The 12,056-nt window shown below is 35.7% G+C and overlaps 1 protein-coding gene across 2 annotated transcripts in view; it reads right to left on the bottom strand.

Annotated features, from left to right (window-relative positions):
- Positions 1-300: 300 nt before the first annotated feature.
- LOC138697538 (probable sodium/potassium/calcium exchanger CG1090) overlaps positions 301-12,056 on the bottom strand; it is a 171,817-nt gene continuing 160,061 nt past the window's right edge. Inside the window, exons 6-9 of one of the 2 annotated variants that reach the window (XM_069822860.1) lie at positions 9,478-9,716; positions 7,395-7,748; positions 4,754-4,987; positions 301-2,523 (exon numbers count right to left, since the gene is read on the bottom strand). In XM_069822860.1, the coding sequence (XP_069678961.1) occupies positions 2,324-2,523; positions 4,754-4,987; positions 7,395-7,748; positions 9,478-9,716 (1,027 nt within the window). In that variant the 3' untranslated portion in view covers positions 301-2,323. The remainder of the gene's footprint in view (positions 2,524-4,753; positions 4,988-7,394; positions 7,749-9,477; positions 9,717-12,056) is intronic. The other variant, XM_069822859.1, reaches the window with a different exon arrangement.

The following is a 12,056-nucleotide window of genomic DNA, read 5'->3' as shown; positions in this document are numbered from 1 at the left end:
CTTCTTAGAAACCCGTTCTATTCTGTGCAAGAATACTTTGAATTAGACCTCTGATAATCACTGTTACGTACATTCCTTTTCTACAGTTGTCTATTACCAATAATTGAATTGAGAACAGATTGATGAAACACATAAACAAAGAGTTTTCGCATTATTCGTGACGAAAGATATTATATTTTATATGAAGTAAATCTTCGATATGAGTACAATGGCTTTACTTTTTCACAACATAAAACTGAACTAAAAAAAACTTTTCCCCACCTAAAAATCCATCATCTTGGCTCCAGGGCAAGCATGGTTATAGGTTTGTTCCAGCACGGTTTGGAATCGATTTTGAACGGTTACTCATGCACAGTAGCTCAATGTGTGTTCCAACAAGACTAGAACTGATTCCGAATCGATACTGAACTCCCAGTTCCCTGTTCCAATATGCTTCAGAACGAGTGAAATTGGTTCTTGATTAAGAGAAGAACTGGGAATTCTGAACTGTTGACGCATGCGCAGATGGTTTAATCTGAAGTTATGGTTAAAATGCTTCGAGAATAGGCAAGTTAAAATAAAAAAAATAGTCGATCATGAGTGATTTGGATGGTGACAGTGATATATTTTATGACGAATTAAGTTCGGAAGGTGAATATAATTTTAATATGAGAAGAAACTCCGAAGATCGTGAAAGAACAGTTAAAGAAACACTCCAACAACATAAAATCCCGAACTAGTTCTGACATCATACACAAATGGTGCATGCGTTGAAAGAAGTACCGGTACGGTATTAGTTTGGAACACATTCTGAATTGCTTGCTGGAACAAACCTATTGTAAATTGAGCCCATATTTCTTTTTTAAGTTCCTATATCTAACTATGGTAATAGTAATAATTTGTAATGTTCAGAGCTACCGATATAGCAATCTCTTTTAATGTAGCAATTGAACTGATTGGCAGTATTATTTTAGACTATATGAGGATATTTTGACACTGAATTTGGATTACTTGAAATTTCCATCATACAAACTGCGTATTTCTTTGTAAATACAGTTCAGCTTAAATGTCTTTAAAAGAATGAGTAAGTTGAAAAACTATTCACATGGTACGAAAAGTTGTTGTTTTCTAATGCCAAGCGTTTGACAGTAAAGTCATTTGACCTCTTGCACTTCAATATTTTTCAAAGATATTGTCATGGTCAGACACTGAAGCACAGATTTTTAGGGGTTCCGAATCCATTTCTTGATATGGTACTAAAAGTAATACCAACGGGAAATGTAGTAACATTAATAGCGAGCTTAGTATAGTACATTTTCTTTTGAAAAATAGAAAACTTAATTTTAACAAAAGTAAAGAAGTCATGTCTTAGTCAGTGAAGAAGTGACACAAGTCTACATGTTCGTAAATTCATGGCTGTTAATGAAATAGTTGAACGATTACAATTAGAATCCTCTGATTTATTAAGTTACAATATTATAGGAAGCTTAACATCGTCACGGATTAGGCTTGTTGACCTTTGTGGACACAAGCAATTTCTATTATTTGTATAACAAGTTTTAGAATTGTAAGTTAAATGAATTATAATTATGAATCAAAATTATAAAAGTATAAATTCTTCATTCTTGAATAAGTACATTCGTTTAACACTTAAATAATCACTCATGAATTGTTAAGTTATTTATTTAATTAAACAACTTAATAGTTCATCAGTAATTATAAACTATTAAGGTACAGTATAAAACATAAATACCGGTAATAAAATTATAGTATAATACTGTAAACTTAATACGGTACTCCACATTTATTACACTTTTTAACAAAGCTGCTTACGAGAAAAGCCATACACATTTATTGTCACAATTGCTTTCATTTTATAAAGCAAACATATGTGAGCTCTATTGCAGATCATAATGTAAACCGGACAAGAACACTAAGACTAGATTTCATTCAGTTCACATTCAATATTGTATTCCTACTTTCTGTTATTTACACTTTCGAATGAAACAATTTAAGAACTTTCTTGCTTTATTTTTTAACTTGAACTAGCCATACGAAGGAAATAACATTCAGTTTCTTTAAAAATGGTTCATGATGTAATATTTGTCATTGTTTTCTCATTATATGTAAACATGACTAATTGTCACCTCTATTTAAAACAGGCTTATATATATATACTTCTTAATCTGTGCTGAACTTGTCATAAGTTCTTAAATTAAAACATAATTCAGACTAATATTCTGTAGAACAGACAAGTAGGTAAAATCAGCGTCAATCTACTTTGAAGGACAAATTTATGAAAAGTTGAGGTTATAACAACAGGCGCGGTAATATCCAACAATTCCTAGTAGTTGCTGGGGCACTCTGGTGGGTTGAGGTTTCCAAACACATTGAGCTCATATAAGCTAGCAAATGTTATAAATAAGAGATACCATACCATTAGAATAATTCCATATTTCTTATCCAATTTCCAACCATTCAGATGCGTGGCTACTACCAGAAATAAAACTGTTGAAAGCAGTGAGAGAGTAGAATATGTAAGACCTGAAAAAATAAAAACGCAATACATTCATGAATCCAGGTACAACTGATAGCAATTCATTATTTCGGAGAAAATAGCTACGGTACCACATAGGCTACTCCTCCGCCACATTCCATTTAGTGCCTCACTATTTTAACTTCCAATTAGTTCACTTTAATCTGCATTTGTCGTGGGCATACTTGTCACAATCAAGACTGATTTGGTGATGTAATTCTAATTAGCTTGTTAATTTATCCTACCTAGTCTTACGATGAAAGAGTAATGGAACGGAGAAAAATTCTCTCTGGCACCAGGATTTGAACCCGGGTTTTCAGCTCTATGTGCTGATGTTTTCTCCGTTCCATTACTCTTTCATCGTATGATGACGCAGAATATCTGCATGGAAATATCATATGTACTTCGGTACATTAAAATAAAATATATATGATATGCGTAAATCACTTCGTGATTTAAGATGGCGCTTATTCCGTCGGATCCCGGCCAACTAGTCACTCATAACGAGTGCACCTCAGCACATGTATGGACTTCAGTCCTACGTTCATAGACATCTATGACGTAGTGCAGAGGGCGGCCACTAGAGGGAATCCAAGAGTTGGAACTTAATCTGAGAAGATTCTGTCTGATGCCGGGGTGGGTATCCGGTGTGGCTTAATGGATAAAGCATCAGCACGTAGAGCTGAAAACCCGGGTTCAAATCCCGGCGCCGGAGAGAATTTTTCTCCGTTCCATTACTCTTTCATTCTATGATGACGCAGAATATCTGCATGGAAATATCATATGTACTTCGGTACATTAAAATAAAATATATACCTAGTCTTGTCTGAAACTTTCTAAGTTTTTCTCAGTTTCTTCATGAAATACCAAGATAATGTCTTCTAATTTTATTTAATGTCATTTGTTGCACCCTATTTGTGGACATGGAAAAGGTTTTTGACAGAGTGGATTGAATAAATTTACGGGGATCTAGAAGAAAATTGGTATGGATTGGAAAGAGAAAAGGCTATTCAGTAATCTTTATATAAAACAGCGAGTCAAAATCAGGATAGGAGAAGGAATGTCAGAGGAAAGTTGAATAGAGAGAAGTATGACAAGGATGCCATTTATCACCTACCCTGTTCAACATCTACTTGGAGGATTTCGTGAAGAACTGTTCTCAGAACATGAGAGGAGTAATAGTAGGAGGAAGAGAATAAAGTTCATAAGATTTGCTGATGATATGGCAGTAGGAGATTACAGTAAGAGCTATGCTACAGGAGCTAACTGACAGTTGTGAGCAGTATGGGATAAAGATAAAATATGCAAACGACACAAAGACCATGGTCATAGGAATAAAAATAAAGAAGGTAAACGTGCGAATTCAGAATGAGGCGGTGGAATAAATGGACAGTTTTAGCTCAATGTTGAACGTTTTCAGAGGGTTTCGAAATATTTTGTGAGCTAAACAATCCTGATATGGACAAGCAAGTGTTTCAACAAGATGGGACAACCACTCATACTGGTCAAGGGAATGGGTGCCTACTCCAACGGATGTGTCCCAATCGGTTCATTTCTAGTCACTTAGGCTTTTCATATCCTGCACAATGTCTTGATTTGTCTTTGTGTGATGCGTTTTTGTGGAACAGTACTTCACACCCATTCCACGTAGTTCAGATGATTTTCATGAAAGCACAAAGTAACAAGGGATCAGTGTGATGCTAGGGTGATGGTTGATTTGCAAGTAGGTTGATTATTTTGAATCTTCAGTCTCTACTGGGTAAGGTAGTGGATGAATTAAAAAGTTTTACTTTGTCCTGAAATTTAGACAACTTTTCTGTCCCTACACATGTATCTTTATTTAAAATTTCAAATATAATTATTATTATTTTTTTAATTTAAAAGTCTTACCTGTCATTCTCCTGGCTGTCCCAAACCACCAAGCATAATCAGAGTACTGTACGTGATTTTTAATAATCTGTGAGAGGGTCGTTGACTTTTCTTATTTGAGTGTTACAATTTTGAATGATTTGGGGTAGAAATAATATCCGTTATTTCTCTTTTCGCTTTTAATACTGGTCCCACGATTCTCACGTCATTCTCCTGTATGAATACATAGTGGCGGACGACATAATATAGAACATATAGTTGTACGATATTGGCAGGTATTTTGCTATGTATACAAATGTTATTAAATTATTTCGGTTACTTTTTTTTTGGAGTACCTTGCATTATTCATTTAAATATAAAATTACTTACCTTTACTATAAACATTAACATGCGATCCTGGTGCAATGATGGCTGTTTGAATGAACCAAGGCAAGCCCAGGCAGATGAGTATGTCGAAGACATTGGATCCCACAGCATTGGACACTGCCATGTCTCCATATCCTTCCTTGACAACTGCCAAACTGGAGAGTGCATCTGGGACACTCACACCGGCAGCTACAAATGTCAACCCCATGACTGTGTCTGGGATTCCTAGGGTGCTCCCTGTTGAAAAAAAAATTGTCAAATATGATATGGAGTAGCCTATATCAGATATTACAATAGACCCGTCATAAAATGATATACATTTTCTTATAATTTTACGTAGGTACTTTTCTTATGTATTGAAAATGGTAATGAAGGTTTGCTGTTTGTTTCTGAGACAATCCCCTCTTGCACGCCAACACACTGCTGTGAATTCACAGTGTAGCTTTGTGGAATCACTCATGTAGAATTCAAAATAAATATTAGCATTTAGAAAAGGATGCAACGAACTGTAAAAATTCTTCTTGTTCTCACGAGGGCATGCTTGGCGTCTTCTTTTAATATGATGAAGGATGGACAGAACAGAGAAAAATTCTCTCCGGCATCGGGACTCGAACCCGGGTTTTCAGCTCTATGTGCTGACGCTTTATCAACCCTCATGCACTGTGTCACAGAATATGTGACAGTGGCACAATGTCCAACGCACTATGTACAGAGGTGCACTCATTACGAGTGATTAAGTGACTGAGATCTGACGGGATGAGCGCCATCTTGAATCACTGTTCTATCCATCCTTCATCATATGATAACACAGAATTCCTGCACGGAAATATCATATCGATGGCTCAGAATGAGACTGTTACAACTCAGAAAATTCACTTTTTGAGTTATTACCATCATTTGAACACTTGAGTTGAGAACTATGCTATGTGAAAGTGTTAAAACTCTAAAAATTTCCTAGTGCGACATAAATGCACATTGTTGTGCCATGATTCTCTAATTTGCCATATACAATAGAAAACTTTAAATGGCTCTACTGAAAAATCTCTATTTTTGAGTTGTAACAGTCTCGTTCTGAGCCATCGATGTGTACTTCGGTACATCATAGTAACCGTTTTAAAAATTAATTTTTCTCAAAATAGACGAACATTTCATGTATGTTTCTGTTTTGCAAGATCTTCTACTCGAGGACAAAATATTAGTTAACTGTCCAATTTTGTAAACATAATAATAATAATAATGTATGTACGACTAGCTGGCTATACCAAATGGGATCACAAAAGAAATGAAGACATCCTACAAGAACTCAGAAGGAATCAGTACTCCAGTACATACACTGATGCCAAGATAACTGGCATTGTCATGCCAAGTGTCTGTCTAGAACAAGGATCCCTCGAGCAGTCTTCAATTACAGACCAGCAGGAGAAAGATCACTAGGGTCCCTTGTGAAGATATAGAAGGAAAATTTTGTAGACCGGAACAGTTCTTTTTACGACTATTATCTGTTAGGAAGATGATGATGATCTAAATAATACCCGTAGTGTAGCTAAACTAAATGACCATTTTTGTAGATATGCGGTGTCACTTCTTAGCCATCGATATGTAAGAATACTGTCAAGAAAAAGTAAAACTGAAACTATCAATAGGAACAGAACTACACAAACACACGTTAATGGAATAAAACATTACTTTGAAAGCAAACATAGGTTAATTGAAAGATACAGCAGTGGTGGCTGGTAGTTTGAAAATATGGTGGTGCACAATGGATATCGAAGAGGAGTTAAACATACTTTACTTTAAAGTTTAAAACCGTGTATACCTGAGGGCGTATACATATAAAGCTAATTTATATGCAATTAATAAGTAAAATGAGTAAATACAAGCATACCTATTTATACAGAAAGTCCAAAATTGGAAGGGGTCGTGGGCGGAGCTCTCTACATATATTGCGATTTATCCTCATGAAAAACATTTGAGGCTTTGAGCACAAAATCGTCATCAGAATGCTACCAAGTACCAAGTGCAACGTTTCCGTTCATAAAATTCAAATGCAGCTTTCGTAGGCTGTCAGGAGATACCAGCACTTATTGTCAGAACGACAACTCTTACAACTTTAAAGCAAAATACAAGCGCCTTTATGTATTGTGCCGTTTGTGTGCATGTAGATTGAGAAAGTAATATGCGACTGTTCGTTGCACAAGCGGAATGAATACATTTTTCATGCTTATTACTTCGGACAAATGTCTAGTTGAAACAGATACTTTCCCAGTGAATTTAGTTTCTTTTACACTGACGTTGGTGTCCATGTCAGGGAGTGTGACAAACCGTCCTCAATGGGGAAAACAGTAGACCACGCCTCTAACCCCCTGTCCCCGCATAGCCGGACATCTCAATGAACTACCTTCCCTAGGTTTTCAACATCTTTGCAAACCAAAAGGCTCGGAAACTCCTGCAGACGTACAAAACAAGACGCCAGCTGCAGATAGTCATGAATGAAAATTGTCAAATAAAATTATATTTTTAATAGTAACAAAGCCGGGAGATTAGGAACATTACTGGGGGGTGTACAAACCTGCAACCCCCTTGAGAAGCCGCCACTGAGATACAGAATATGCCAGAACTGACATTATTGTCATAATGATCTCACCTATAATTGTGATCATCCAGACCATGATGTATGAGTAGAAAGATATCCATATCATGGATACTAGGAAGGTGAAGGGGTACCAATGTCGCCAACGCTCTTTTTTGCAGTCAGGCATGGTGGCTCGGCACAGAGCATGTATTGGCACCGTGACACCCCACGACACTTGGGCCCAGATGCCCCCTTCCGTCGGCTTCACCAATGGTGAGACTTCTTCTTCTCCTGCAGAACGACTTTCCTTAGCTTTGTAGTAATCGGCAGTGGTTGGTGGTGGTGGAACTGGTGGCGGAACACCGAGGCCTGCTTGTTGAGTCTGCTGTGGCAGCGCTCCTGTTTCTTTATCTGCTGGGAAGCTACCTGTGTGTACATTATGCTGAGGCATGAGTAATCACAGTTTATACATTAGTAAACATTTTGAATCTTTCGTACACTACTTTTAACATTTGAGTATAAATAATTGATTAAATGGCAATCTTACTCGTGTTAATTATGTAAGCCGCACATGCTTACATAATTAACACGAGTAAGATCGCCATTTAATCAATTATTTATTAGTAAACAGTTTCTACTGCAATGAGACAGCCATTTTAAGCCTTTTACAAACGCCATTTAATATTCTTATGTGCTTCAATTTAATTGATGTATATATATATATATATATATATATACTTTAAAAGCAGTTTTCACCTACCGGTACCTTCTATTTTAAGGCAAAATAAGAAATGGGTTTTCCCTCAGATCTGTTAACAGTTACTTACATTTTTAGACCATGTCTAAAGGTTTCAGTACCAGGATCCATGATTTTAAATTTGAAAGAGAAACAAGTTACTGAAATTCTCGCATAAGCAAGGTTCTGGCTCTGTAAAGTGATTGATTCTCGTTTTGCTTTCTCTTTGAATTCCTAAATCTCGATTCAAACTTGCGAAATGTATCCCTATCCCTGCATACCGGTATATAAGACTATTGTTGTTAAAGCACTCACTAGCCACTCGATTTTTATATAATGGTCATACAGATACGCAGTTCACTCTACAATGTATTGTTGCCGTTATATTTCCGAAGTCTGGCATTTTGTCTAATAAGTCCCACGTAATATTTGAAATAATAATAATAATAATAATAATAATAATAATAATAATAATAATAATAATAATAATAATGTTCTTTATGGTTGTGAAACTGAACTCTCACTTTGAGAGAGGAACATAGGTTAAGGGTGTTTGAGAATAAGGGCTTAGGAAAATATTTGGGGCTAAGAGGGATAAAGTTAGAAGAGAATGGAGAAAGTTACACAACGCAGAACTGCACGCATTGTATTCTTCACTGACATAATTAGAAACATTAAATCCAGACGTTTGAGATGGGCAGGGCATGTAGTACATATGGGCGAATCCAGAAATGCATATAGAGTGTTAGTTGGAGGGCCGAGACGTAGATGGGAAGATAATATTAAAATGGATTTGAGGGAGGTGGGATATGATGATAGAGACTGGATTAATCTTGCTCAGGATACGGACCCATGGCGGGCTTATGTGAGGGCAAGTAAGTAAGTAAGTAATGCAATTCCAGTAATTTCGGTACTGTACTGATAAAGTGCGGGAATGAAAATTTCTTACAAAGCCTTCATTGTTTACTAAACATTTCGTTTAATATCTTTTCCTGGAATTATGTCTTATTTGTGGGATAATACTTAATTTTCTGTTTGTGCAAGAAGAAAATAGGAAACAACTGAATATTTAACTCAGAAGAAACACTGCATACCCTTTATGAAAGAATTCTCCATTGTTACTGTCCACGTTTGTTTGTTTGTTTTCTTTTCTTCGTTGTTGTTAACGCTGAAACTTGTGTTCAGGTTATTGCCCAGCGAGAGTCCTGATATATTGTATTTTATATTTTTGAAGCTTGGCTAATTAATATTAATCCGGCACACTCACATTCATACAAATTTCCAGACTCTAGACACTCAGGAAATTTTTCTTCTTCAAGAAAAATTCACCGAGAGCCGAGCCCGGAAATTGAACCTGGGACATTCAGATCTTGAAGCCAGCCTGCTGACCAGCAGATCACGGAGGCAGTCAGCACTAACCTGGTTCAGTGTTGAAGTTGAGCTTGTTGTCCACTGAATTGGGTGGTGGACTGGTGTAACTAGGCCGACGCGAGCGGTCTTCTTCGAGGTGTCTGTACGATACTAATGCCGACTCTTCTTCAGGCGAAGGTTGGCGACATGGCACTGGGAGTGTCTGCGCCCACCGCTCCAATCTGGGGTTGTAGTGCAGCGCCACACAGTAGCCCACGTACATGAGTAGCATGAATAATGATTCTGGCCTAGACAGAACACAGGAATAACGTGGAATAATAACTTTGTCCGTCCAGCAACAATAAACGTGCCAAATCTAACAGTGAAGAGACCTTTTGAAGAAGTTTTAATACATGAACTGCAAATGTACAGAGAGTTCCTATGCAGATCAGTCCCAGGTAGTGATGTTCTGTCAGCTTAATGAAGGTAGTTTGGAGTGCCTGGCCTGAGGAAGCTAAACAGTAAAGCCTCGTTCATACTTTTCAAGTAACTTGAAAAGACGAACTTGAAAAGTGTGAACTATGTTTCAAGTTGACTTGAAATCAATTAATGGCTTGAATTAAAGTTTCAAGTGAAGTTGGATCCCTTTCTACTTTTTACTTGACTTGAAAGGACACTTGAAAAGTGTGAATGTCACTTGGTAACTTGAATTCAAGGAGAAAAGAGCGGGAATTTAAATTAACAGCTGTTTTAAGAGCGTTAAATTAACAGCTGATTGTTTTTCAGTTCTACTGGGAACGTAAAAATAATAGAAAACATCAGTAAGTGAAATAATGACCAAATATTTGAGTTTCTGAAGTTGTATAAAATTCACGAAGGCCTGCGGATTATAGAAACTGCAAAGTTTCGTAATAGAAATGCAAAGGAAGCTGCGAAGAAAGGAAGAGTTCATTGAAGAATTGAACAACAGAGATTTTAACGTGGACACAGATGAGATAGCCTATGAAAAACAATAAAAACCATTAAACTGTAGATAGAAAAGAAGTGAGGAAGATAAGAGGGATTAAGAAGAGAAGAGCATTGATTGAAGGGATGACATTTATCGCCGAAACTGGCATGGTTCAATGTGGTTGATAGATTTTTGTGGGGGAACTGTAACAGCTTCAAGATAATCATTTTCAATTATGGTAAATCAGACTCCTTTATGTTTTATTACATTTGCAATAAGAATTATTAAATCTGCTTGAAGATTTCACTTATTCTATTTGTAATGGTCAATGGTCGTGTATTTCTCTTACTAATCTAATTCCTAACCCAGACTGAACAACGCGTTTTCCATTCCTTCAATATATTTATCATTTCTCTGGCACGGACACTTGCTATTACAGAAATCCCTAATTGCACAACATCCATGGACGCCATTTTATCCTACTTGAAAACAAAATAACTTGAATATGTCTGAACGGCGACTTGAATTTAGGTACTTAAAATCACGTGACTTGAATTCCAGTTACTTGAAAAATGTGAACGAGGCTTAAGGGTTGGAGTGGGACCGGTCTGTGTACGACAGCATGCACGGACCCGTCCGTATGTCGGCATATGACTGCACACTGCCCGACAAAGATTCTTTTAGGAAGAGGTTGGAGTGGAACTGGTCTGCGTAGGAACTATCTGTACTTCTATACAGGATTTTAATATCGAAATTTTCCAGTCTAAGTACCGGTAACACTGGTTTTAAACTTCCCACTCAGTATCTAAATTGACGTGTCTTTTTTTAAATTAAATTTCACTAAAATAAATAGTTATTAATATAGGTGTTCCCCAAGGCACAGTTCTAGGCCCTATTCTATTTTTAATATATATTAATGACTTATTGAAAATTGACTTACAACAATACAATGGAGTTCACTATTCTTATGCAGATTACACAGTTTTACTTTTTGGTGGAAAAACCTGGTATAATGCATATAATAATTCAAATAATGGACTTAAATTAATAAAAAAATGGTTTGACATAAATAATCTTTCTATCAACGAAAATAAAACCATAATTATTTCATTCTCAGTATCTGAAAAATGTAACAAACCTCCTACATCTATATTAAGTATTAAATTACATAATTCTGATTGTTGTCTTATACAGTGTAAATGTCCGATTATTTAAAGAGTCCTCTGAAGTTAAGTATTTAGGCATAATTTTCGATAATCATTTAAAATGGAACCAACACATTAATTACCTTTGTAATAAATTACGTAAAATAGTATATTATTTTGTTTTATTAAGGAATTACTTGTCAATAAGTTTATTACGTACAATATATTTAACTTTATTTCAATCGGTAATTATGTATGGAATTATAGGATGGGGTAGCTCATTTAAATCCAATTTTAAACCACTTTATTTATTACAGAAGAAAATAATTAAAATATGTCTTCATAAACCTATTGATTTTCCATCTCAAAATTTGTTTCTAGACTTTAATGTACTTAACGTAAGACAAATTTATTATATTGTATTAATAAAATTCATACATAAAAATCGAAATAATTTTGAATTGTATTCTCATAGTTATGAAACAAAAATTATGAATTCTTTAAGATTGTTTGAACCAAAATGCAACACTGTTACAGTATTTAATCATAGTAGT

The sequence above is a fragment of the Periplaneta americana genome, chromosome 4 (genome assembly GCF_040183065.1).
Source record: "Periplaneta americana isolate PAMFEO1 chromosome 4, P.americana_PAMFEO1_priV1, whole genome shotgun sequence".
In the NCBI taxonomy this organism is placed as follows: Eukaryota; Metazoa; Arthropoda; class Insecta; order Blattodea; family Blattidae; genus Periplaneta; species Periplaneta americana.
This window is presented reverse-complemented; position numbering and strand designations above follow the sequence as displayed.